We start from the raw sequence: 27685 nt of genomic DNA, 5'->3' as shown, positions 1-27685 counted from the left end.
CAGAGAGAGGACTACTGAACTTGCCTAAAGGTGAGATGACCTTTTGGGGTTCCTGATTCATGAAGGAGTCTGCAAGACATTCTGCAGGACACAACAGATAGTGACTGAACTGACTTTGAATTTTCCTGCTTCATGGAAATGTCTACTGGATACCATGGGCCTGAAGGCTAAAGATGGATGCCCCAACAGTACAGAGGAATTTTGGGTGACTGTCCAGGCAGTGAGATGTCTCTGTCATTTCTAGAGTTTAAAAGTTGCTTATTTCTTGTTTGCTTAGGTAATATTGTATCTTTCTGGAGTCTTTGATGGAGTTGAAGAATAGTTAGTTATAGTTATAGTTTTCCTTAGTTATGATAAAGATAAAATAAATATAAATATTATAATTTTTACTTGATAACTGTTTTGTTATATGTAATTTTGCTATGTTAAAGTTAAAGCCTTCCTTTTTTTTTTTGTTTAAACAGAAAAAGGGGAAATGATGAAGGAAGGTCATTGGTTAAAAAATAAAGAAACTGCCCTGTCTCATTTTATTGGTTAGAACATAGGTGGGTGGAGTAAACAGAACAGAATGCTGGGAGGAAGAGGAAGTGAGCTCAGAGAGGCCATGCTCCCCTCTCCCAGGCAGACGCATGAAGCTCAGACTCAGGATGGACGTAGGCTAGAATCTTTCCCGGTAAGACTGATGCTACACAGATTATTAGAGATGGGTTGATCGGGATATGAGAATTAGCCTGTAAGGGCTAGAGTTAATGGGCCAAGCAGTGTTTAAAAGAATACAGTGTCCGTGTAATTATTTTGGGGCATAAGCTAGCAGGAGGCCTGGGTGCTGGGGACGCAGCCCCACAGCTCCTACTACAGAGCTACGTCCCCAGCCCACAAGAATTTACTTTTTGCTCACAATCTCAACTTCACACCAATTCTCCAACCACCTTCTCTCTGTTCCAACCATCCAGGTGCTGCAGTATAATAATCTCTCGAGCTCAGACCCCACCTCTTCTCCATTGCCCTTCTTCCCTTGCAGCCTCTCCACGTGTTTCAAGTCATCCTCTCTGCTCTGCTGTCACTTCACCTTGCCTGTAAACTGCACTCTGACTAAAGCCATCCCTCCTCCTCCTGCTGCTGCTATGAAGCTCAAAGAGGCTGGCGAAGACAAACCACACAAAGGGCTGTCACTTGCAACTCATGCCCTCCAGCTTCAAGTATATCCTTCCGGCCTTGGGGGTCCCACTGCACTCCCAAATCCATTCATTCTCCCACTCTCCAAACCTGCAAATTACTTTTTCCTTTCTCTTCAACTCTCTAACACTTCTTCCCAGTCCTCACTCTCGGTCCCAGTGGCTTCCCATTACACTAAAACCATGAAAGAATGTCCTTTAGATCCCTACTATCACAGGCCCTGCCTGCCATGCCCCTTCCAGAAGCAAAGCCCTACCTACCTGTGTCGTAGGTCCCATATCCTTACCACTGGACGCTTGCATCCCAGCCATCTTCTCCCTCTCTCCCACCAAGTTTCCAGAGTGCAAATGTGCACACCTGAACTCTGGATCTTCCACTGCGGCTGCCCTCAAGACAGCACCACCCACATTGGAGGAGGGTACTTCTACCATCCAGTCATTCAGTCAAGGGCTGTGAAGCTGCCCGCAATGTTCACCCAGCCTGCCAGAAAATCCCGTCTGCTCTGTCCTCAAAGCTATCCAGAACCTGATCACTTCTTACCACTTCTTTGGACCCCACGGAAACACTGAAACCCGTCCTGGAAGATGCTTGTCACTCAGCTCCCTATTTCCCCTCATCTTGGTAAGCTGTTTCCAAGGCTTCCATATAAAATAGAAATCAGATCAGACCCCTGGTCCACTCAGACCCCTTTAACAATGATGCTGTCTTCACTCCTTCACTGAGGGCTCTGATGATGTTGACACCATCTGGCGACCCAACAGCTGCTCTTTTCTATCCCCTCTCCCATTCTTTCTGCCCCAGCTCCAACCCAAGGGCTGCTGCAGTGGCTCTTCCATCTTCAAGTTCTCCTTTCAGCCAAGCTGTGGTGGCGCACGCCTTTAATCCTAGCACTCGGAAGGCAGAGGCAGGCGGATCTCTATGAGTTCGAGGCCAGTCTTGTCTACAGCGTGAGTTCCAGGACAAACTCTAAAGTTACAGAGAAACCCTATCTTGAAATCCCCCCAAATTCTGAAAAAAAGAAGCTCCTTCCCCAAATGCCTAATCAAAATCTCTCCATCTCAGACCTGCAAGTCTTTGCTCAATTGCCTTCTCTGAAGGGGCCCATCTCACAGTCTAATCAGATAATGCACCAGACTTCTCCACTCAACACTTCCGACCACGTATTCTGCCCGCCTTACCACCTGCCAGCCTCACACTTCGTTATCTTATGGACTATGCTCATGTTACATGTTCCCTGATCCCTCCCTTCCTCCTGGCTCCCAACAATCCCTTCTTCTCCTTTGTTCTCTGAAGTAAGACAAGTACTTGGCAGTGCCTGACATGTGGCTAGCTAGACTAGAGTCTTAACTCCATGACAGAGCACCAACCTGGTGTGCACAAGGCCCTGGGCTCGGTCCCAGCACCACAAAAGGCAAGCAAAACTACCTGTTTCCATGAGTAGCCAAAGTCTAAGCTACTGCCTAGCCTCTGAGCATGCAGATTGCATTTTAAAGATAATTACAGAGCTCCTAAGGAGGAAGAGGAGCAGCACAAGGCCATGCAGAGGTAAAGAGTACTCTTACCATCCTTTGCGTATGCCACGCAGTACACAGTGTCTTTGTGTCCCTTGAGGGGCTGAAGTAAGGTGCCATCGGAGGTGTCATAAACCTGTCAGAAGAAATAAAAATATCGATTATCTGTGTGACGTCCATTATTCAAAATTCCTGCAGGGTGCTACTGCTATTTTTGTTTTTATAACACAACAGTTGTTGATTTCCTAAATTAGTATCAAGTAGAGACAGCACTGCATAGCAAGAATGAATATGTCTTCTGCAAGGCAAGCAGGAAGTGGAGGTCCAGCTCTAAGCTCTGTGTGGCCAGATACACTCCATCAATGGTGAAGAAACAGTGACCACACTCATTTTCACTTGAGGGAAAGCTCCACAAACTTCACCTGTTCTCCCCACCTCCCCACCCAGTACCAGGACTGAACCTGGGGTGCTGTACAATCCCAGACAAGCCCTCTGCCTCTGAGCTAGATTCCCAGACTTCTCTTCTAGTTTTTAGTTTGAAACAGGGTTTGACCAAGTTGCTCAGGCTGGCTCTGAACTTCCTCTGCAGCACGGGCCTGCATTGAATCTCTGATCCTCCTGCCTCCACCTCCCAAGTATCTGAGATTATAAACTTGCGCAACCAGACCTGAGTCAATTTCCCTCATTCTTACATGGGCTTGGATAAATGACCCATCAAGGCAGGCCCTCGTTAACAAAGCCAGCACTCGCAAAGAGCTGGTGGACAACATGTTTAACTGTCAGGGCCAACACTGCCGCTAATGTCAGCACACACAGATGCATCATACTTACGACCACGTCTGAAAGTCACAGATCTAACAAACGTGGGGTTTGCAAGTGGGAGGGAGTGCTATAAAACCCAGCTGTAATGTGCATTTAGGGTATTTTATAGTTGTGCAACATGGCTAAATATGTGATGTAAAAAACAGAGCATCTGAGAAATGAGGACAGAGCTCTCCCACACAGGCAGAACACTGAGAAGGAAGTCCATGACGGGAAGTGAAAAGGATCTATGCTGTTTACCCTGGAAAGAAGTCTGCAGAACAACTCAACCATAGCCGTGAGACTAATGCAGTTGGCACACAGAACATGGAGACACAGCAGAGAGGACACAGCTTATAGGAAGAAGGTCTATTACAGAGGTCTGGGGTCAAACAGAAAGGCGTCTCTGAAGATTGCCCTTAGGTACTAGGATAGGTTCCAGAGGGAGCCTGCATCCTTTGAAACTATGAACTATGGGACAGCATTCATATGGAATTGTTTAGTCAGGGTCAGCTTTCTGACTTCTCGTGGAAGGATAGATAGATAGCCTTTAGCCTTGTTATTTCACTTTGGTCCAACAAAATATGAACTGACAGTCACCCAGTTTCAAAGGCATTTTGATTAATTGTTTGCAACCATTTCATGGGCGTCTCAAAGGGGAAAGACAAATGACTCCAAAGGAGGCATTGTTCATGAGTTCCTATCTGATAGACAGTCCACCTACCTGTTTTAAATACACCATTTCCTTCCTTATTAAAAAGGAATGGCTGGGTTTTCCGCCCTTGCCTTTTTTATCTCAAAAAAAGGGGGTCAAATTTCAGAGTACTTACAAGAGGGTGGGAAAAGAAAGCACTCGGAATGGAAACTCAAGACGAAACCCTACCAGCAATCTGTTTCCTGCAGCCAGAATCAGTTGCGTTCCATCAGGCTTGAACGCGAGGTCGTAGATACTAACAGGAGACAAGACAAAAAGACAATTAAGAACCGAAACGATGAGGTCTGCTAATGGCCAGGAAAGCAAGCTTTATTTCCATTATGAAATAATGTGTGTGTGCCGGGGTAGAAAATAATAGCTAACAATTGCATCTGGCTGCAAATTCCACTCAACAACCACACCTTGGCAGCCCATTCAATCACAATCTGCTCGGCAGTCAGCTCCGTCCCCGTTTCCTCTCGTCCAGAAGCCAGAAATGATTCAAAGGGTCAAGAGCTGAGGGCACAGGCTCTTTCAAGCATTCCATGGAAAGGTGGGACAGCCCAGCTAAAGTGTGAGGCACCACAGCTACCCAGATATTACCAAGTACACGTTAGGTATGGGGCACCAACAGACACAGGGGAGCTTGACAGAGTTCCCTCCAGGAGTTTCTACTTGAATGGGAATGTATGAAGCAGACACATTGGGCAAGAATTCCTGTGGCACCAGCTTCAAAGAATATGCTTTTCTAAGTGATGACATGTCAGGAAGTATGGCACTTTTTGCCTTCATACTGACAAACATGCAAAGGTATTTTATAACCAAGGCCCCCTGAGAGTGGGTAAGATGGTAAGGGATACTGTGAGGGCAGGAGGAACTGCACAGAAACGGTACTGTAGCCAGGAGCACCAGCGCACGCCTTTAATCCCAGCACTCAGGCGGCAGAGATAGGTGGATCTCTGTGAGTTCGAGGCCAGCCTGGTCTACAAAGCAAGGTCTAGGACAGCCAGGGCTGCTAAACAGAGAAATCCTGTCTCATAAAAACAATTAAAAACAAAAAGAAATCAGGGTTGGAGACATGGCTCAGAGGTTAAAGAGCCCTGCTGTTCTTCCAGAGATGGAGTTCAATTCCCAGCTATCACATGGTGGCTCACAATCATCTGTAATGAGATCTGGTGCCCTCTTCTGGCCTGCAGGCATATGTGCAGGCAGAACACTGTATACATAATAAAATGTCTTAAAAATAAATGAAAGAAACACACACACACACACACACATACACACGTTCAGAGGGGGAAAAAAATCAAGTCTGTAGTGAACACAGGTCCTTTTTCCTTATCAGTATTCCCTGACAGAGGCGTAGAGATTTCCACAGCATTCCCATGTCATCGAGAGCTGATTTACAGCATAATGGTAGCTCCAGGTCCTCTGAAAGTTCCCACGCAGACATCACGCTGTATGAAAGGGAGACTTGGAGCATCTGTCAGTTTTGGTACCTTTGGGGTTCCTGAAACAACTCTGCCATGGGAATGAAAGGACAGACGACTCTGCTTATAGGTAACACCACGGTTCAGCTGGGCAGGAGCTGAACACAACCAACCAGGGCCTCTGAAGCCTGGGCTCCTAACCATCATACTGCACTGCCTCTACTGGCCTGGATGACTGCCAAGCATGTCAAATGTTTCCCTGAATGTTTTCCCAGCGGCTGACATTTATTGAGCACATGTGTTGCTGTGTACAGGATACAGTTTAAATGCTCAATTGTTTAAGGTCTCTCAGCCTCACAACCCTAAGCCTACCCTGCAGATAAGAAAACTACTTGCCTGAAAGCGAAGTGCTGCAGGGGAGAGGTGAAGCCAGGGTCCCCATCCCAGCAGCCCAGCCTTAAAACCCATGTGCCAACCTTCCCTCAGTCTTCATTATCGCTGTTAGTGTGTATCATGGCTGATGAAGTAATTCACAAGGTTTTCTTGCCTTCTCAGAAGCCCCCTCAAAAGTATTATCATTTACTAAAGGCAATCCATGTAGAATTTGGAAAGTAACTTACAAATAATAACTGTATATACGGTACAATATATTTATATAATATATAAATATGTAGTCTGTATTGCAGAAAGTTAATTAATGTGTCGTATCGTTTACCACAAAGACATTAAAAATGTATCCTTCCCCTCGTGTTCTCTGGCCACCACCTCCCTTCCCCACCCTCGTCTGCAGTTTTGGTATTATTTTATTTACTTCTTGTGTCTTTGTGCAAGTGTGGGGGCAAGCGAGTCAGAGGACACCTTTCCAGAATCGGTTCTCACCTTCTACCGTGTTGAGGCAGAGGTTCTCTTGTTTCTGCCGTGTGGTGACCGTGTGGTATACTCTAGGCCTGTGAACTTTAGGTGACTGCCCTGGTCTCACCTTCCGTCTCCCCTCAGGAGCTCTGGGATTACAGATGTATATAACCAAATTCTTTACATGGACTCCAGGGATCAAAAGCAGGTCATCAGGCTTGCGTAGTGAGCACTTCCATCTGTAAACCATCTTACCAGCCCTTATTTGTTTTTTTTTTTTTGTTTTTTGTTTTTTTGTTTTTGTTTTTTTGAGACATAGATCTCTATATCTCTGGGTGACCTCATGCTAGCTACTTAGCTCAAGCTGGCCTCAAATGTCGGGCAATCCTCCCATCTCAGACTTGGAAGGACCGGAATTATAGGCAGACAGGCAACAACGCAGCTAGCTTTATACCCTCGGCTCTGGACTCTTCCCTTCTACACATGTGGAGTGAGTACCCTTTCTATGTGTCTGTCCACACACAACATCATACACCACAGGCTACTGACTCCTGGAAGACTCCTTGAATAAAAACTCTTTACACTTGCAGTTGAGAGTCGGGACAGGGAATGTTACCCCACCTGTACACACCATAGTACAACAGAGCAGACAGGGCGAGCCCACAGAGGAACTGGAAACATATGTAGAGGAGCTGTCTTCTGCTGCACAGCTGCCCGACAGAGGCTGAGCAAAGGTAAGCCTGTCTGGCATACTGTGTAGAATTAAATCCTGGCCCAAGTTCTACATTGTCCTTCCTCACTGTTACATGGTTACAGGCCTGGGCTTCCTTGTTCCTAATGTTCTTGACGGGTTTCACATTCAGAGAAGCAAGTGCTAGACTGAAAAGCAGAGGGGAACTGGGACAAGAAAGCTGACCTATCTGAATGTCACTCTCAGCTGTAAAACAAGGCAGAGGGCTATCCTCCTAACACCAGGGGTCATGGGCTAGCCTCATATAAAGTGCCTAGCATCCGCGTGTCTTTTGATGAGATATTAGCTTGAACGGCACCTTTCATCTGGTCCTTGGTGGGGCTCCCTTCCTGCCTGTATACGCCTGAGCCAGTCATAATGATTCTTACACCTCTGCTCCAAGGATTATCCGTGCTTGGATTAGTTTTATTTGTTTGTCTTGTTTGTTTGTGGGGGCAGGGTCTTATTACTCTGTCCTTTGTAGCCTAAGCTAGCCTTGAACTTATGGTGCTCCTCCTCCCAAATGCTGGATTTGTAGGTGTGAGCCACCTCACCTGGCATTTTTGTTGTTGTTTTTGAAATAGCCTCATATAGCTCAGTCTGGTTCCAAATTCACTGTTCAGTTAATGTGGCTGAGAATGAGACCTCAGCTCTTATTTTTTTAGACTTATTTATTTTATGTATATGAGTGTTCTATCTGCATGGACAACATTATGCCAGAAGAGGGCATCAGACCCCACTACAGATGGTTGCAAGCCACCATGTGGTCGCTGGGAATTGAACTCAATACCTCTAGAAGAGCAGCCAGTGTTCTTAATCACTGAGCCATCTCTCCAGCCTGACCTAGAACTTCTGATCTTCCTGCCTTCACTACTCAAGTGCTAGGATTAGAGGTATGTGCCACCACTCTTGGCTTCAGATCATTTTTATTACATTTATTAATTCATTTGGGGAGGCACACAAATGCAGTCCATGGTTCGTGTGTGGTCAGAGGACCACTAATAGGAGTTGGTCCTATCACGTTGGTACCTGGGATGGAACTCAGGTCATCTGACTTAGCAGCAAGCACCTTTACCTACTGAGCCATCTCAGCTGCAAGTGTGACTCGTTTGGGCTAAGCTGAAACAATTCCCTCAGATCCTAAAATGTGCTTTCTTCTGTAGCTGACTGTGTCATATGTGTCTCCTTAACACAGTCATCTACAACTCAAGGGCAATGACGAAGTTTTACGTAATATGTTAGACCTGGGGGCCTGACAAGTTCTAAATACACTGATGGCAATTGACAACCTGCCTGGATTTTATGTTTGAGCCACCCCCAAGGATTTAATGACATCACAACATCACAGAATCCCCCAAATTGGAAAGCACTCAGACTTTGTCGTGGAATCTAACACCCACCCAGGACAAATGTTCTCTCCACATGGCCACCTAGCCTTAGCCAGTACACTCCAGGGCTTGGAGGCTTGCTGTCCACTGGTGCTCTGTGCCACCATGGCAGCCTCTCTCCCAACGTGTCCTCCTGTATGAAACAGATAAACTGTCAAATCTGCATGATGAGATTTCACTGCTGAGAGATGGGAGGGGAGCCCTGCCAACTGTCCTCTACGGACTCAAGTCCCAAGGTGCTCTTCAAAGCCACACAAGCCACACATGCTACCTTGTTTACTGCTTTGGGGTTGCTTTTATTTTTGTTTATTTGTTGTGCCTAGATGAAACTCAAGGTTTCCTTTCACTTTTTTGAGACGAGCTCTCTACTGGGCTGGAGATCTGAGTAGCAGGAATCTGCAATCTCAGACAAATTTTATCACTTCATTACATTTTTAATGTGGTGCTAAGAATGCTTGGCCTCACACATGCTGCACAAGCTCTCCACCACTGAACCATACCCCCTGCTTTCTCAATCTCAATAGCTCTCAGTGCTAGCTAGCCTGCCCAGAATAAGATAAGCTAGCCTATAAAAGGATTGTGGTTGAGATGAACCTAAAGTAGCATATTTAAGAGAGAAAGAAAATTAGAAGTTCAGAAATAAAAGATAAGAGAGAATTTAAAGGTTGGAAGATAATTCATTTGGTAAAGTGCTTGCTGAGCAAGCCTGGGGACGTGAGTTCAAGTCCCCAATATTCCATGTAAAACCTGAGCATGACAAACCATACTTGTAACCCCAGCAATGGAGACATGGAAACAGGCAGATCCTGGGCCCTGATAGCTAGTTTAGCTTAACTGGCTCACTTCAGAGTCAGTGATGATATTTTATCTCAAAACAATAATAAGGAGGAGGAGGAGGAGGTTGGGGGCTGGAGAGAGAGCTCAGTATTTAAGAGCACTCACTGCTTTTGCAGAAGACATGGTTTCCCAGCACCCACATGGTGGCTCACAACTGTCTGTAACTCCAGTTCCAGGGGCTCTGCTGCCCTCTTCTGGTCTCTGCAGATGCCAGGCACTTAGGTGGTGCACAGACATACACACAGGCAGAATATCCACATACCTAACATAGAAAATAAATAATAAATAAAAATAAGGTGGAAAAAATAGAAGAAAATACCCAATGTCAACCTCTGACCTCCTCATGTGCACACCCAGGCAAGGGCATCTGCATACACACGTGCACACACATACCACATACATGAAAAAAGAAAAAGAGGGAGGGAGAGGAGGGAGGAGGTGGAGAGAATCAGTTGAGAAGGGTCTTTGGGTAGGGAAATGGAATCTTTGGCTCAGCTCCAAAACACAAATCTGAATGTTAGCAAGCCTAGAGGGAAGGAGGCCAGGGGACCACCCAGCAAAATGCACAGTTTGACATGAAAGGGGTCACTCTGGGTTCATGTGGAGCAGAGCCACAGAATCACAGCAACAGGTCCTGATTGAGTTCTGCTGCTGGGTCAAAGACCGACCAGAAGCAAAAACGCAGAGCAGGAGCCTATGGCAGGCTGGGGAGGGCATCTGGAACTGCTGGATTCCCTGTCTAGGTGCTAGTTTTGTTCTGTTTCCTTCCATTCCACCGGTGGCAATGTGGCCATCATCAGGCTGCTGGTCTACAGAACCTCTGTACCTCCTATTCTGATAGATTGTTTCAAACCTGTAATAGCCAGATAAGCAGTCTTCGCAGGTCACTCACTCACTTGGTTAGTCATTCATGCACACACACACACACACACACATCTATTCACCAAACAGTAACAGGCTCCAGAAACATTAGGAAATGAAATACAGCCATTGCTTTTACACAGTTTCTAGACTTCTGGGCTAAACAGATTAAAAAATAACTCTCACACCCAACAGACTCTAAGTACCACAAGAGCAGAATGAACCAAATTCTGTGCCAGGGGTTGGGAACAGAGCAGATCAGACTGCATTTGACCAGCAAATGTTTTGTTTGGCCCACATGGTGTTTTACTTTGTTTTTTTCTAATTAGGTGCCAACATCTAAAAATTAGGACATTTCACATTGAAAACGCAGATTCCGAGCTTCTGGTAAAAATAGGAAGATCTGCACACACCAGGCCAAATTCCTACGCAGTGGTAATTGGCAGGAGCAGAGCAGCAGCTGCCCCTTTCGTGCAGACGGGAGCCTTCCAGTTTGCCATAGTCCCTGCCACTCCCTATTGCTCTCTGACACAGAAGCCACGTGCTTGGCTGCCAATTATTGCCAGTTTGTGCCGTGGGTGCTCTTTTCTGTGTACTGGCTTTTGTTTTTTGAGAAAGCCACTATAGGGTCTCACTAAATAGCTCTGGCTGTCCTGGAACTCACTCTGTGGACCAGGCTGGCTTCAAACTCACAGAGATCCACCAGCCTTTGCCTCCTGAGTGCTGGGATTAAAGGTGTGCGCCACCACCACCCTGGCTGTGGGTGCTCTTACACTAGAGGGAAGAGAAAGTAATAAACTATGCTATTACCCCAGCACTGCTGAGGCTGCCCAGAAACCCAGGACCAGCCTGGACTACAGGAGACCCTGTCTCAAAAAAGCAAGACCAAAAGCATTTGTTTACTGTTTAAAATTCTATTTAATTGGGGGCATGTGTAGTACTAAGAGCTTCTGGAGGCCAAAGGGACGCCTAGCAGGAGTTGGCTCTCTCCTTTTACCATATGAGCTCTAGGGGTCAAAGTCAGACCATTAGGCTTGGCAGCAAGCACCTTCCACTGCGAGCACCTTGCTGCTCACCTCCAAGAGGGTTTTATTCAAATGAAAGACACTGGCAAGGCGACATGTTTCAAGTCGGGTGCAGAAAGGCCTACAAGCAATAGAAGTTCCTTCTATTGAAGATGTAAAGAAGTAAGCCTGTTCACATACTTGCCTGGCTGAATTAAAGGTAGAGGCTGAAAGAACTGGCTTTTGGGATGGAGCAGCCTGAGCTGGCAAGCTGGCTCCATCTCACACTCATCTTGCTACCCTCCCTACACTTCAGGCTCCTTGCTGCAAACTGGAGGTAATTCCAGTTGCCTCCCTCAGAGCCGCTGTGAAGAGAAAAACAAGGTAAAGGATACAAAGTTCTTCGGTAGTGTCTGGAACCAGTCAGCATTAGCTGCTCCTTGTGCAAGCTCCTCCAAAGCGAGCCCTGGGGGAGGTTTAGGACCTCAGTGTCACACACAGCAAGGCCCCAGGACAGACAGCGTGGTGTGATGATGAACAGACCCTCTAGGAAGAATCTGATTCCGGCTGAGAACTAGTCAAATAAGCCAGGATTTCCCAAAGTGCTTTCCTGGCTGATGAATTTTGGTGGGAAAATAGAGTAGACAGCAAACAGCATTGAATTATTAAGGTGGCAAAGTCGCTCTACGGTCATTCTCTTCTATAAAACATTTTTTTACTATCCATTTATTTATTTTGGTTTTCAAGACAGGGTTTCTCTGTGTAGCCCTGGCTGTCCTAGAATTTACTCTATAGACAAGGCTAGTTTCGAACTCCTCCGAGATCTGCCTGCCTCTGCCTTCAGGGGATTAAAGGTGTGCACCACTGCACCTGGGCATTTTCACTATTCATGTGTAATAGTGTGTGTGTGCAGACGCTGAGGGGTACACACATCACGGCGCTGGTTCTCTCCTTCCACCAGGTTGCATCCCTGGGCAGTGAGTGCCTGTGCCGATGAGGCATTTTCCCAATCCAATTTCTTTTGTCTTTTGAGAATGAATCTCATAAAGTCCAGGCTGGCCTTGAACTCGCTGTGTAGCTGAGAATGACCTTAAACTCCCAATCCTCCTGCTTCCTCCCCCAGAAGTGCTGGGGTTACAGGCTTCGGTCCAACTTTCTTTCATCCTTTTTCAAACTATTTGTATTTGCCCGTGTGTAAGTGTCAGTATATAAATGCATGAATAAACACACATGTGTGCATGTGGTCTGCAGAGGCCAGCCGGTATCAGGTGTCCTCTCTTCTTCCCTTAACCTGCAGGCCCCCTCCCCAGCTAGGCTGGTGGCTAGCAAACCCCATCAATCATCCTGTCTTGATTCCCCTCTGCAGCAGTACCGGCTTGCATAGGACCACACCTGGCTTTTATGGAGATGCTAGGATTAGAACTCTGGTCCTCATGCTTGTGTAGGAAGTACTCGTTCTAAACTGCTAAGTCCCTTTTCATCCTTTCTAACCAGGACAATGTCTTTTGTGATGCTCATCGTACACGTCTCTCTGACCTTACATGGGAATGTCCCACTTGAGACACAGTGGATCAGGCAGAAACACTCCCTTTTAACAGTACCTAGATGCACGCTACTCACACTGTTACGTTTGTCTCTGCTCAAACGTTATAGTTATTGCATTTGGGACAAATGATTTCTCATATATGGAATAATTTTCTGCATAAAACCATGTTTAAATAAAAGTGCAGTAGGCTAGACATAGTAGTGCACTCCTTCAATCCCACTACTGGGGAGGCAGAAGCAGGCAGATCTCTGAGATCAATGCCAGTCTGGTCAACATAGTGAATTGCAGGTCAGCTAGAGCTTTAAAGTGAGACCTTATCTCAAAAAAACAAGTGAAGAAGCCTAAAAAATATCACGTAACCAAAAACTGAGCACTTGGAAAATGTATCAAAGGTTAGGAAGTTTAGAAAACACACTGGTGAGTGAGAAAAGTTCGGCGGGATTTTGAGAAGAGAGGAGCAAGACTAGACGGTGAGGACTTATAAACCGCTCCAGCAGACCGCCACCCTCAGGTGGTCCCCAAGCCCACTCCAGGAATCTCTCTTTCAAGGAGAAAGACCTTTGGGGAGTTGAAGGTGCAGCATCAGAATGCTGGGCCCAGGCCGCAGGCCCGTTGCCATAGCAACACCCCGGCTCCCGCCGCCTCCCCCACCATCCCCGAGCGTCCCGCTCCTCACCACTGCTCCACTTTGTCTCTCCACGTCAACACAGCCCTCATCGCGGCTTCCCTCACGCCTCGGGCCCCTCCTCCCTGACTCGACAGCAACAGGCTTCTCTCAGCAAACCACTCTGGCTACCTGCGCTACCCTTAGCAACGCACATGCGCAATGGACCGCGCGTGAGTTCACAGAGCTCCAAGTGCGCAAGTCCAAAAGGGAGGCTGGCTCCTCAGCTGAAGCGCGCAGGGACGCAGGAGGCGGACGCAGGAGGCGAAAGCGGAAGTATGACGCTGGCGAGCGGTCACGGAAGATGGGTGGGGCGGGGCATTTAGCCGCCGGAGGGTTTGATTGGCGGGGCCCTGGCCTTGGCGGCTGGCGGGAAAGCAGCAGTGGGGACTGATTCTCCGGTCCGTCTTTGGATTCCGCCCAGTGTTTTGTGCTGTGTTCAAGTTCCACCCCGCCTCTCGACCTGGAGCTGCGCTGCAGCTGCAGCTCGGTGGACCAGAGCAGCAAGGATGGAGACCCCAAACCTTTGGGACAGCTCAGCCCCCTCCAGCACCCCCAGAGAAAGCCTAGTTCCAGACCCGCCTTGGGACCTCTGGCAAGTTGTTAACCCCTCTCGAGCCTCAGTTTCACCATCTGTAGAATGGAAACAGGAGAATCGCTCTTGAGTGGGTGTTTCTACCCCACTGTGGGAACCCGTGGGGGGCCCCGTCCCCAATTCCTTGGCCGAATTGACCGGGGAGCTTGGAGGACAAGGGATGTTTTGTTATGCAAGCAGGTTAGCCTGGGTCGGAAGTGGGAGCCTCAGAAACGGCCGTAGGAAAAGTCGCAAAGGAAGCAGCTATTGTATCGGGGCTAAAATTTGCATGTCTCAAATGTTGGCCGCTCAAAACAGCCTTGAGGTCTGGGCATTTAACTAACTTGGTAGAGTGCTTACCTAGTATACACGAAGCCGTGGGTTGGATCGGCAGCACCGAATACCCGGACGTGGTGGTGCAGGCCAGTGGAGGCAGGAGGATCAGAAGTAGAAGATGAGTCTCTGGTACGTGGTGGGTTCAAGGCCAGCCTGGGGGTGCATAAGATTCTGTCTTAAAAGCAAACAACAGCAGCAAAACCTTTTCTAAAAAATTATTCCTTTTAACAGATGGAGAAAGGAGATTTTGAGCCCAAAAAGTCTTTCTCTTGGAAGGTCAGCTGATAATAAATGGCAGAGCTGGCTTTTCCACCCAGTTTGTTAACCTAAGAGTTTGTGGTGATTCCTCCATATTTCAGTTACTCTCTCTAAGATCTTTCTAGCTGAGCCAGGCAGTGGTGGTGCACGACTTAAATCCCAGCACTCAGGGAGGCAGAGGCAGGCCAATCTCTGTGAGTTCGAGACCCGAGACCAGCCTGGTCTACAGAGTGAGTTCCAGGACAGCCAGAGATACTCGGAGAATCCCTGTCTCAAAAAGCTTAAAAAAAAAAAAAAAAATTCTCTAACTGCTATTAACCCCAAATTCCATCAGGTGCCGTTGTTCTAACCGTGGTCAGTCATTAGTTTTTGCTTAGTCTCCCTGTTTAAAGAAGGCAGATTAGGTTAAATGGTCTCCCTAGAGACTCATTCACTTTCTTTTTTAAAGATTTATTTTTATTCACGTGTGTCTTTGAATATGTACACAGGTGTTGGTGGAGACCAGAGGAGAGGGTCAGATTGACTGAACCTAGAGTTGCAGGCTGTGAGGAGCTGCCTGATGTGGCTGCTGGGACTGAACTGGAGTCTTCTGGAATATGCTCGTCACCACTGAGCCATCTCTCCAGACCCTCCCTCTCCTTTTAAAATGTATAGTTTAGTGATTAAGATACCCTGTTCCCAAGGCTGGAGATAGAGCTCAGTGGTTAAGAGCCCTTACTGCTCTTCCATGGGACCTGGGTTTGTTCCCAGCATCCACAGCCCGGGCTCACAACCACCTGTAACCCAGCTCCAAGGGCTCCAGCCCCCTCTGGCCTCAGCACCTGCCTGGACATGGTGCCCATATCCTCCTCTAAAGGGGGGAGTGATACACTGTACTGAAGGTTTTGTCGGTATCCCCCCCATAATAGCATGGGGAGAAGTACTTGATCACAGTTCTGCAGGCTTGGGCTCTGGTATTAGTTCTGCAAGTGATTGGATTTCATTATCACACAATTTGTCAATAAGACTAAGTTTTAAGCTCACAAAGTGATGAGACTCAAGACCAAAAGATTTGGAAGTTCTTGCCGGAAGTCATGTGCCTGGGGGTGGGGTTAACACTGTTTTATGAAAGTTGCACACATCTGTGAAGTGCTCTTCTTACTTGTTGGCAGGAGAGGGCCGATCAGTTTAAGCAGTGCTGATCTCAGGTGAATGTCAGGTACCAGCTGTTATCAGAAACCTTTTATAGTAGCCCTACTGCATGATTACCAAACAATTAAAAAAATGTTATCTTCTTCAACTGTTACTGTGCAGAGAGTCCTTTGGATCTCACTCTGTAGACCAGGCTGGCCTCAAACTCACAGAGATCTGCCTGACTCTGCCTCCCAAGTACTGGGATTAAAGGTGTGCGCCGCCACCGCCACCACCTGGCATAAAAGATATTTGAAATGAGTTCATCACTTGGGCTTTGTTTTTCCAGCAAGGAGGATGTAGCCGCTGGACTGGGAAGAACAGAAGACGGAAAGGAACCGGTGATAAGCAGCGAAGGTAGCCCCCTTCCCCAGGAACCTGCTGCTGCTACTCAGTTTAACGGCCCTGCAGAGACAGAACGCCATGAGCCCCTCGTGTGTGGATGGGAGAGAATTGTGAAGCAAAGGCTGTCTGGGAAAACTGCAGGCAGATATGACGTATACTTCATCAGGTGAGCACTCAGGAGGAAACAAGTCCAGCCCAGTGGGTTTTGTCCGTAATAGGAACATTAGTAAGAATCTTGGGTTTATGAACTGGGGAATGGCTCAGGGAATAAGGCACTTGCCAAGCAAGCATGAGACCTGGGTTCAGATCCCCAGAACCCCTCTAAAAGGCTGAGTAGGTATAGCAGCTGCCTGTAACCCCAGCCCTCAGGGCCAGAGAATGGAGCCTCAGGGAAAGCTGACGAGCTAGACTAACTGGGATTGGTGAGCTCCGGGTTCACTGAGAAAGACTGTCTCAAAGTGGAAAGTGAGCACAGACACCTAGTTTTAACTTTAGGCTTCCACATGCACAGGTACACATGAAAACGCTCAGACACACACGCATACGCCACACTCACATATGTTTTTAAAAGCTTGTTATAAACCATTATTGTTCCCTCAGTGTCACTGGTTAGCTTTATCAAGTGATTTGGGAACAGTCACATATACATGTTGTTGATCCTGCTCCCAGTGGCTAATGATACATTTGGATTTAAGCTATATTTGTATGTTGATTTTTATATTGTCATAGAGAAATCTATTGAAAAGGGGCCATTGATCACTTTTTGTTACTTTAAAATGGCAAACATCTTTGGTGACATTTAGAAACTATTAATTGGAAATCCGAAATGTGGTTCAGTTCTTTTTAAAAGTCACTCCTATTTATTAGCATAAGTTTCCTTTCTTTTCTTTTTTTTTTTTTTTAGCCCACAAGGACTGAAGTTCAGATCGAAGCGTTCACTTGCTAATTATCTTCTCAAAAATGGAGAGACTTTTCTTAAGCCTGAAGATTTTGATTTTACTGTACCGTCTAAAGGGGACATCAGATCCGATTATAAAGACCAAAGCTTGGTAGCTCTGACGTCGCAACAGTCACAGCAGCCAGAGGAAAGCAGCATCTCACAGCATAACCTCAGGACACGAAGCAGGTTGCAAACCCCTGTGTTGCCTTCACCCAGTGATAATTCAGAGACCCCAGGTAGCAGCAGACTGTCCAACTCCAGAAAGCCCAAAAGAAAGGCGGCTGTTTTGAAAGGAATTGGAAGTGAGAAAACCAAACAAAGGCGCAGGAAGAGTCTCTCGGATTCTGCACGAAGTTCCAGAAAAAGAGAATCTGTGGTTCAGAAAGCAGGTGCTGAAAGTGATCTGGTTCCACCGGAATGTCTGTGCCCTGCAGGTGCCTGCTCCAGCCAAGGGACTGTCAGCGTGGCTGGGGAAGAGAAGGGCCTGGGTACAGAAAAGCCACTGAGTCCAGGGTCAGATCTTCATCCCACACAAGTAGCTTCTGGCATCACAAACAAATTGCATTCAACGGAAGAAGCAGGTGATACGAACCGTGAGCAAACTTTTTTAGAAGCAGAGGAAATCAAATCGAAGGGAGACGGAGAGGGGGAGGCGCATTTGCATATCGACGTTTTACAGGGTGACTCTGAAATGCCCGGCTGCTCCCAAGCCAAGAAACGCCTTACTTCTGAGACACTCCGAGGTACTTGGCACATGAAAGTGCTGTTAGCTGTGTGGTAACCAGTTTACCTTCCCGGAGCTTGTACTCCTTTCCCTGGGTATGGGTGAGATAGAGACTGTAGTGAAAAAGAGCCGGATACGTTCTCCCAGTTGATCCCAACTCTGCCCTCTCTAAGGGATTTTTGGGCACAGGGTTCCATGACTCCCAGGCTAGCTTGGGTCTCACTGTCTCTGCCTGGTGGGTGCTAGGATTAAAGGCATGTGTCCCGATGCTACTATTTTAATGCAGTGCTGGGCATGGGCCCCAGGCCTGATGCATTGTAGGCAAGCACTCTATCAGCTGAGCCACATCCCCTTCCCTAACTGGTCTTTGAGCTAGCTGGTCATCGAGCCCTTAATTGTGGCAGAGAGGGACACGGCTGGCTACAACCACAGCGCCCAGCAAAGGCAGGACAGTGGCAGGACATGGCTGCTCCCACCTCTCTTGGGCAGCAGCTGGGAGGCGGAGCTTTCTCCACTTGCCTTCCTCTTTCTAGACTGTAAGGAAAATTAAAAGGCTTCTCTGCGAAGAATGTAGGTAAGACTCCTTTTATACATAAACTGACCAAGAGTGGTCAGCATCCTCCCGCCCCTCCTGTACTGCTGATGTGTGGCTCCAATTTAATCCCATCTTATATCACAGTCTTTTTATCTCCTGTTACGGCCTGATGCTTCTCTAAAAGGCCTGGGAGCTCTCAATAATTCAAAAGTGTAATTGCTTAGTTCATGTATTATTTGTTCTGTGCTTTTCCCACAGAGTCGGGGCTTGGCAGTTTTGCCTATACAAAGCCTCAGTGAATAATAGATAAAAAGATCTGAGCATCTCTGGGTTATTCATTATGCCACAGCAGCAATAATGAATAACTCCCTTAAAGAACAGTAATTTTAATTTTACTGGGACTCCGTTGGGGAAACAGGCTGCACAGATTGGTGGAACCAGGGTAACACTTGATTTCTGCTTGCATTTCTGTCCTCTCCATAACGGTGCACCTTCTCTGTGCCTGGGACTGCCGTGTCTTTAACAGGGGATGCCACATGTACCTAGAGGATGGATGAGACTCCTCAGTCTGTGTCCTTTGAGCTTCATAAAGGAAGCATCGGGTCATATGAATTTACTGCTATTATAATGGGCAGGTTAAATATTAGAAGCATCCCCCCTTGACAAATATGGATATATTCAGCTCCTCCTCTACTGAGGTCTAGTTCTCAGTATAAGGGGAAGTACCATTGGGTTACCAGGTGCCCAGTGGAACAATAATTGCTTGGCTAGAAATATCAAGACAACAGTAAAGGAGGCTGGGTAGTGATGTGTGGGAACCCATGAGGAATATCAGCTTCCTTTGTTCTGTTTCATAGTTTCTTCTGGGCTTTACCTGCACAGACTAGAGTAGCAGAAGGCACAGACATCATTATGTGGAGACCTGGATGTGTGTTGCGGTGTTTAGTCAACCCCAGTATCATTTTCTGGCAACTGTTTAATTGTTAAGCCTTAGTTTCTGAAAATTTAAGGAATAAGCCTAACTAGTCTCATTTTTTCACGTCAAGACAAGAGAAGACAGCTAGCTAGTGAGATGACTCGGCGGTTAAGAGCAATTCCTGCTCTTCCAGAGGACCTGAGTTCAGTTGCCAGCAACCATGTCATGTAGCTCCTAACTGCCTGTAACTCCAGCTCCCTCTACTGGCCTCCACACATAAATGAAAAATTAATAATACAAGGTAGCTGTATGGTGTTACATGTCTGTAATCCAAACACTTGGGCGTTAGGTGTAGAAAGATCAGGAGTTCAAGGCCATCCTCAGCTACCTGGCAGATTGAGGTGAGCCTGGACTACATGAGACACTGTATCAAAAACAATAACAAAATAATAACTGTGGGGTAAAAATGGGAAGTGAAAAAAGATGTTTTTTTAATATACAAATGTAAGATGTTATTAACTGGTGCTCAGAGGGTGTAGCCAAAGGAGTATGAAGTATGACCATTTAAACTAAGTGACAGTTGTAGAAACTCCAGAGGTCTGATCACATTGGCTAAGATTTTTATTTTGTATTGATGTGGGTGAGTGTGAATTCCACATATCTGTGGGTACCCACAGAGGCCAGAAGAGGATATCAGGTCTCCTAAAGCTGGAGTTACAGGCAGTTGTGAGCCACTCAACATTGGTACTAGCAACTGAACTCTGGCCTTCTGGGAGAGCAGCAAGTAGTCTTAGCTGTTGAGCCATCTCTCCAGCCCTAGTTTGGTTTTTTGAGACAGAAGCCAGGCTGGGCCTTGAGCTCACATCTCTTCCTCAGCCTCTCCTGGATCCGCCTTTTTGGTAAATACAACTGCAGAACCTTGAACAGTCTTTCTAACAACCACTGTACCATTTAATTCTATTCTCAGTGTCTGTGTGTGTGTGTGTGTGTTCATACATAGACATATGAGTCCATGTTTATAAAATTGGGATCATTTTTAGAATCTTGACTTTTTTTCATTTAGAAGTAAATATTAGTGGAAAATATTCATGATAGAATCTCAAAAGCATTTTAATGGCCATATCATACAAATAGACCAGTATATTCACACTGTTGCAGTTTCCCCTACTGTGAGTTGGCCATGTAAGTCACAGGGCATCAGTAAAGGGCACAGGCCCTTGAGCTAGACTGCCTGGCTTTCCACTGTTGGCTCTCACACTAGCTGAGTGCCCTGGGGCTTATTTAGCATCTCTGTGCCTCAATCTCCTTACATCTAAAGGGAAGGAGATAAGATAGATAAGGCCCAGCTGCCCGGGTGTTTAGGAGAAGTAGACTAATTTGTGTAAGTGCTTATTATGTAACCCAGGCTAACCACAAACTCTCTTCTGCCTCACCCTTCCATAAACATAGATTCTCTAAACTGCTTTTTCTTTTCAGAAGACAGCAGTCCACGAACACAAGTAGAAAGAAGGAAAACAAGCCTGTATTTTTCCAGCAAGTACAACAAAGAAGGTACCCGCCCTTCCCCAAGCAGTATGGAGGGGGGCAACCCAAGTCTTTCATGAGTACAACTTTGACACCCCTATGTTTCTGTAGCTCTTAGCCCCCCACGACGAAAAGCCTTCAAGAAATGGACTCCTCCTCGGTCACCTTTTAATCTTGTTCAAGAAACACTTTTCCATGATCCCTGGAAGCTCCTCATTGCGACTATATTTCTCAATCGGACCTCAGGTTTGTGGGTCATTGCCATCTGTGTCCTGGTGAGGAGGGAGAGAACCAAACTGGTTAAGAGGCCCAAGTTCAAGGTCCGTTTTGAGTTTATGATGTTGGACAAGGCCTTTCCCTTTTAGCCCACAGAACTCTTCACCTATGGGAACATTAGACTGAATGACAGCCAGCATCCTTTTTAATACTGAGGGCCAGGTGGTCATTGGTTTCCTACTTCTAGATTAGCTTGGGTCTTCAGTGAAGGAGCAGTTAATATTTTCCCACCTTCTATCCAGGTTGTATTCATTGAATGCATATAGTGGTTATCTGGTGATCTGATTACTTAAAAACTAGGCTCATTTTGGTATAATTTGGACTGGTAATCAAGGAGATTAACAGTGTTGGTATTTGATTCTGTAAGTGGTTACTGGTTCAGGTCATAATTTGACAGTATTAACAAGCAAGGCTGGGGATAGAGATCCATGGAACCTTCCCAGCGTGCTTAACAAGAAAGTTGTAACAAGGAAGCCCCTGCCTGAAGTCCCCAGATGAGGAACTACCTGGACACAGTCAGCCCTTCCCAGACATGTCTGCTGTGGTTTGCTTGCCAGGCAAGATGGCCATCCCTGTGCTTTGGGAGTTTCTAGAGAAGTATCCTTCAGCCGAGGTGGCCCGAACTGCTGACTGGAGGGACGTGTCAGAACTTCTTAAGCCTCTCGGTCTCTATGATCTCCGTGCAAAAACCATTGTCAAGTTTTCAGGTATGTTCCCGTGGCCCCAAAGGAAGAAGCAAATTGTGCCCACTGAAGGCAGCCACACCTTAAAACTTTAATGCCCCCGGATGCTCTATTAATTGAGGTCATTTAGCTCTAGCACTAAAGACATTAAAACAGCCTGCTTGCCCCACACCACAGACTCCTGCTGACCTAAACCATAAATGTTTGCCCAACACCAAAGTAGCCCTTTGCATAGAAGCAGGAAGTCATTTCCTCTGGCTAGCTGGCAAAGCAAAGAGAGTGGTTAGGAGGAGGCAGGTGATAAGGATGCTGGTCCAGAGGGAGGGGTCGTCCTGCCCTGTTACAAGTCTTCCCTGGGGCTGACCACATGTGTGGGGTGTGTATCTTCAGATGAATATCTGACAAAGCAGTGGAGGTATCCGATTGAGCTTCACGGGATTGGTAAATACGGCAACGACTCGTACCGGATCTTTTGTGTCAATGAGTGGAAGCAGGTAAGCCCACTGCCAGCCATAGCATGTCCAGCACATCTGCCTCCAGGGCAAAGAAGTCCACGAGTGTGTCCAAGACGGACGAGACAGGAGCCCTGCTGTAGTCCCTACCGGATTTGCCCTCAGTTTAAGGAGCAGCAGCGGCATGAGGTTATAAACTGTAGGAGGGACTCCTCAGGTCCCGCCCAAGTCCCTTTGCTGTGGCCTCTGCTGACTTGAGCAGTCTGTCACTCCTGACCCTATTGCTGTCTTTTCCTGGTGTGTTCTGTCTCTAACACTGACAGGGTTTCTTCCTGTTAAAAGGAGCCCCTAGTGCTGGGAAGAGATGGCTCAGCTGGTAAAGTGCTTGCCCTGAAGAACAAATTCAGATCCCCATAACTTAGGTAAAAGCCAGGCACTGTGGGGTCAGAAACAGGAGGGTGCCTGGAAGCTCTCGGATGGCACAGTCAAAAGTCGTAGATGAGACAGCCTGGCCTGTGTGGTAAGTTCCAGGCTAGTGAGAGAGCCTTTCCCAAACAAAAAGTGGAAGGTAGACCAGAGACATGGCTTAGTGGGTAAATGTGTTTCACAAGCCTGGCAGCCTGTGCTCCATCCCTGGAACCCACATAAGGGTGAAAATAAAGAAGTAACTCTAATTTCTACTCTGACCTTCATAGGCATGCCTCATAGGCGCAACTAATAAAATTTCAACTTTTCCTGAAGGTAAAAGGTGCCTGTACACACACCAGAAACAGTACGCTCCATAGGAAATGGTCGGGTTTAGAGTGTCTAGTTGGCCAGTATCTCCTCGTATCTCATCCTGGAGGGTGGCATCTGAGTCCTATTATTTGTGCCCAGAACTGGTGTGTTCTGATGGCAGCCTGCAACTGGAGGATACCCGGGCACACTGCCCTCTTGCCCTAACATATTAAATCCGTGAGGTCTGGAGAAACCCACGCTGCAGGGCCACGGTCCTCTTCCTTCACTACCAGAGCCGTCCATGAAGCCTCCCAGGATCTGTGATGTTCCAAAAGCAGGGAGCTAACACTTGACTCATCACTGCCTTCTGCTCCAGGGCTGGGGTAGCTCTGAACTGGAAAGTACTTTGTAAACAATGAAGGAGTCCTGTCATGTAAGGTATAATTGTAGACAGTCATGGTTGCTACTGGGTTCAAGTTCTCTGTTTAAGTCAGATACATTATCATGGTAAACTCCCTCACCAACCTTTAAATGTGTCTATGGCTGATATGTTTCTTTTCTTCCAGGTGCACCCTGAAGACCACAAGTTAAACAAATACCATGACTGGCTGTGGGAAAATCATGAGAAATTAAGTCTGTCTTAAGCCAGCTGTCTTGTGCTTCCATCCCTAGGAGCACTGTGTACAGTGAGCTCCCTCCCACTAGTTGATCTTAGTCGATTAGTGTTGTAGACAGATTCTTAATGTGAAAAAGTAACTGTTGGGAGCTGGGGAGATGGCTCAGCCGTTGTCCAGAGGTCCAGCCTGTACTACATAGAGGGGAAAAAACCCAAACAGGGCAGGGTAGTGAAGTTACTCATTAAATAGTCACTTGTGCTAAGCCTTATGACCTGAGTCCCATCCCTGGGACAACTCCTTTGGGTTGACCTCTGACCTTCACTTGAACTCACATATACATATCACATACATAAGAAAAATTTTAAGAAATAGTCTGGAGAGAGATGGCTCAATAGCTTAGTGTGCTTGCTGCTCTTCCAGAGGACCCCGAGTTCAGTTTTTAGCACCCTCGTCGGGCAGCCCACCACAGCTCCTAGGAATCTGATGCCCTCTTCCAGCTTCATTGGTGCCTTAGTGTGTGTGGCATGTATGTGCATATACATAAAAACCTAACGGAAAAATTAAGTCCTGATTATTAAACACTATTTTAAGATGTAATTTGAAAATCAAATTATGCCTCTCCACTCTCACAGCAAACATCCACTCACATAATGCATAATATTGCATCCCATTTTTCATTAACAAATTGTGTTATGATATATTCAGTAACAGAGATTCACCTATACTAATCATGGTGGTACACTACTATAATCCTAACGTGTGGGAGTTTGGAGAGGGTCATGATCAAGTTCAAGGTCAACCTGGTCTACTTTGTAGTTTCCAGGACAACCTGGGCTATATGGTGACGTCCTGTCTCAAAACAAAAAAAAAAAAAAAAAAAAAAAAAAACCTAAAAATCCACCAGTGGCACACACAGTAAGAATATGTATATGCACACACACACACACACACACACACACACACATTCCTAGCACTTGTAATGCTGAGGCAGGAGGACCACTGAATTCAAGGCAGCCTGGCTTATGTGAGTGTGAGAGCAGCTTTGGCTGTACATCCAAATCCTGTATAAGAAAAATATAGACTAAAGTTGTTAGACTAAATAAAACTATGTTTGGATAAGTGGCTGGTGGTCCTCTTTAATGGAATTCTTTGAGGGTTTTTTTTCTTGGGGGGGGGGGTTGTTTGTTTTTTTGAGAAAGGGTTTCTTTGGGTAGCCTTGGCTGTCCTGGAACTGGCTCTGTAGACCAGATTGGCCTTAGACTCACAGAGATCCACCTGCTTCCTCTCCCAAGTGCTGGGATTAAAGATGTGCACCACCACCTCCCATCCCTGGTTTTGTTTTGTTTTGTTTTTCTGAGACAGAGTTTCTCTGTAGCTTTGGAGCCTGTCCTGGATTTAGCTCTTGCAGACCAGGCTGGCCTCGAACTCACAGAGATCCGCCTGCCACTGCCTCCCGAGTGCTGGGATTAAAGGTGTGCGCCCCCACCACCCGGCTCCCATCCATGTTTAATGGAATTCTTCAGACCTGATGTACAAATAGGTTTCACAGTATATTGTATATTAGGTAATTAATAAAAATATTTTTATTAAAAAGGTCCCTTGGGCATCATGTGTTCTTGACCACTCACACTGGCTCTTAAGAACTTTGGATTTGACCTTAGCATCCCTGTGAGGATGTAAACATCTGTCTGCTTGTGGCTCCATTGCCACTCATTCCCTTAACCCTGGGTCCTTTGTAAAACTTCATCTCCTCTCCCAGTTAAGAATGGGACCTTTTTATGTTTAATCCCATTTCCATAACAGATGGCGGAGTATCGTGGTTCTAACCTCGAAACGTTTGCCTTAGAAATCACCAAATGAAGTCCTAAATTATTAACTCTTAATTGCCAATTGCCGTTCTAAGGTTTAGCTTGAAAATTGAATCAGATGAAGGCAAAGTAAACCAGCTGTCAGAAGCTGTTTGTCGCAGGCTAGCATGTGCCCAGGCAGATGTGCTATGATGCAGACTAATTGATTTTCCCCTCTGGTGAACAAGCGGCAGCTGTTACAAGGGATGCTGGGGCTGGAGCGCTGACTCAGCCATGGCAGTAGTCAAGTTCAGTTCCCAGCATCCTCACCAAGGAGCACAGGAAGGAGGGGATCTGTTGCCCTCTGGCGCTGGGCACACAGGCAGTGTGCATACATACATGAAAATAGCAAGGACACAAAGTGTAAAGAGAGATGCAGTTTGACTGAAGAACAGGAAAGCTGGCCACACCTCCCCTTCCACTTCACAATAACCCATCACAGCAGCACAGACAAGTACAGAGTCCTGTGCTGGGGAGAGAGAGAGACAAAAAGATGAAAAGGCTCTGTGGAGACCTCCCAGGATGAGAGAGCGGTGCAGACAGCACTGGAAGAGAAAAGAAAGGCTAAGAGTGAGGATGGACACCCAGCACAAGCAGCTCAGAGTATGGAGAAACCTTGACATTCCTAGGCCACAGCTCAGGTTGGGTGGAAGAGCAAAATTCCCAGAAGTCAGCTGGGAAGGAAGGCTGCAGGGCAAGGCCATTTAGAGGCCCCCTCCCTGGTCTCGCTGGAGGGGAGCTCTGCCTGGTTGGTTGCTAGGGTTCCAGGCCTGCCTCTCCCCTTTCAGCAGATAAGATCACCGGGCTTCCAAGCCTTTCCTCATATCTCAGAAACCCTGCTGCCTTGTTCTTGTGGCTTTGTAACTTTAAACGATGTGAGTGCCTCAGTTGTAGAGGGTTAGGAAGATGTTATGTCTGGTGAAGATGGGCCCCAGCACAGAGAACTTGTTCAAATATTGGTCTGTTTTTTAGCATAAAGTTTAGAAATGACTTAGGGGGGCTGGAGAGATGGCTCAGCGGTTAAGAGCATTGCCTGCTCTTCCAAAGGTCCTGAGTTCAATTCCCAGCAACTATCAGGCATGCCACGACATTATTCCGACTACCCAGATGCTTATACAACATGAAATACCACATGGTGGCTCACAACCATCTGAAATGAGATCTGATGCCCTCTTCTGGCCTGCAGGCAGACACACAGACAGAATATTGTATACATAATAAACAAATAAATAATAAATAAGAAAGAAAGAAAGAAAGAAAGAAAGAAAGAAAGAAAGAAAGAAAGAAAGAAAGAAAGGACTTAGGGTCAGAGATGTAATTCAACAGTTGTGTTCCCCTGGAGTTTTGCACAAGGCCCAGGGCTCAGTGCCCAGCAGTGCAAAATAATTTTGTTATTTGATATGATCTTTCCGTGTAGACCAGACTGGCCTCCAACTCACGGAGACCCTCCTGTGTGTCTCATACTTGGCCATAATAAAATTGAAAGTGTTCAGGTAAGTGGTTTTGTTTTGTTTTTAGAACATCTGCGGTGCTGTACAGTGGCTGTCACTAGCTAATCCCAGAGCCTTCCCATCACTTCTAGTTAACAGCTCATCCTTTCTCCCCACTCATCCCTGGTCACCAGGAGCTGACTGTCTGGAGACGTGCCTATTCTGGCCATTCCATATAAATAGAACCTGCAGGCTTCTTTCATTACCAGGAGCCCTCCATGTGTGTCTTTAAATGCACACCCCGTATTTCACCTGTGGGTGGACATTTCAAAGATTTATTATTAGGACTGGTTCCCAGTCTCTGTTTCCGGTTTTGACTTTTTATCATTATTATTTATTTATTTTGATTTTTCGAGACAAGGTTTCTCTGTAGCTTTGGAGCCTATCCTGGAACTAGCTCTTGTAGCCCAGGCTGGCCTCGAACTCACAGAGATCCACCAGCCCCTCCTGAATTAATTCTGCTAGAATTAAAGGTGTGTGCCACCACTGCCCAGCTTTGATTTTTAAAGATAGGTTCTCACGGTGTACCTCTAGCTGGCCTGGAACTCGTCATGTAACACAAACTGCCTCAAACTTTTGTCTACCCTCCTGCCTGCTTCTGAGCGTTGGGATATAGGCGTGTGCCGCCATAACTGTGGTTCCGGACCATAGCACCCAGTTGTAGTACCAAATATGTCTTTCATATTTAGACCTTGACTGGTTAGGGTTCTCAGCCCTCCGGGACTGTGGGAGTGTAGCGTTTTTTTTTTTAATGTGAAAAAATGAAGCCTAAAGATGGGGAAATCTGTCA

The 27685-nt window shown here is 46.6% G+C and overlaps 2 protein-coding genes across 10 annotated transcripts in view; one reads left to right on the top strand and one right to left on the bottom strand.

The window, feature by feature from the left end:
• Ift122 (intraflagellar transport 122) overlaps window positions 1-13669 on the bottom strand; it is a 74617-nt gene extending 60948 nt beyond the window's left edge. For 2 of the 5 annotated variants that reach the window (XM_050148507.1, XM_050148509.1), the window contains exons 1-3: window positions 13504-13662; window positions 4372-4438; window positions 2739-2823 (exon numbers count right to left, since the gene is read on the bottom strand). In XM_050148507.1, coding sequence (XP_050004464.1) covers window positions 2739-2823; window positions 4372-4438; window positions 13504-13544 — 193 coding nt within the window. In that variant the 5' untranslated portion in view covers window positions 13545-13662. Of the gene's footprint in view, window positions 1-2738; window positions 2824-4371; window positions 4439-13503 lie in introns of all 5 variants that reach the window. The other 3 variants (XR_007592923.1, XM_050148510.1, XM_050148511.1) reach the window with 3 other exon arrangements.
• Window positions 13670-13818: 149 nt separating this feature from the next.
• On the top strand, window positions 13819-25060 carry Mbd4 (methyl-CpG binding domain 4, DNA glycosylase). Of its 5 annotated transcripts, XM_050148639.1 has the most exons (8): window positions 13819-14086; window positions 16119-16340; window positions 17079-17857; window positions 20766-20840; window positions 20925-21059; window positions 21647-21796; window positions 22163-22266; window positions 23508-25060. In XM_050148639.1, exons 1-8 carry the CDS (start codon window positions 14001-14003, stop codon window positions 23583-23585), a joined length of 1629 nt encoding a protein of 542 aa, XP_050004596.1. In that variant the 5' UTR covers window positions 13819-14000; the 3' UTR covers window positions 23586-25060. The 5 variants fall into 5 exon arrangements, with proteins under 5 accessions (XP_050004596.1, XP_050004598.1, XP_050004597.1 ...); XM_050148641.1 differs by having other exon boundaries at window positions 17079-17695; window positions 20769-20840; window positions 22163-23599; XM_050148640.1 differs by having other exon boundaries at window positions 17079-17695; window positions 22163-23599.
• Window positions 25061-27685: the final 2625 nt, after the last annotated feature.

The sequence above is a fragment of the Alexandromys fortis genome, unplaced genomic scaffold (genome assembly GCF_014885135.2).
Source record: "Alexandromys fortis isolate MF-2015 unplaced genomic scaffold, M_Fortis_MF-2015_v1.1 scaffold_59, whole genome shotgun sequence".
Lineage (NCBI taxonomy): Eukaryota > Metazoa > Chordata > Mammalia > Rodentia > Cricetidae > Alexandromys > Alexandromys fortis.
This window is presented reverse-complemented; position numbering and strand designations above follow the sequence as displayed.

Coding starts and splice junctions, on each gene's coding strand:
- Mbd4 (XM_050148637.1), top strand. CDS start 14,001: ATGGAGACCCCAAACCTTTGGGACAGCTCAGCCCCCTCCAGCACCCCC. Junction 16,341..17,078: donor TATGACGTATACTTCATCAG/GTGAGCACTCAG, acceptor TTTTTTTTTTAG/CCCACAAGGACTGAAGTTCA. Junction 21,060..21,646: donor ATTTCTCAATCGGACCTCAG/GTTTGTGGGTCA, acceptor TTTGCTTGCCAG/GCAAGATGGCCATCCCTGTG.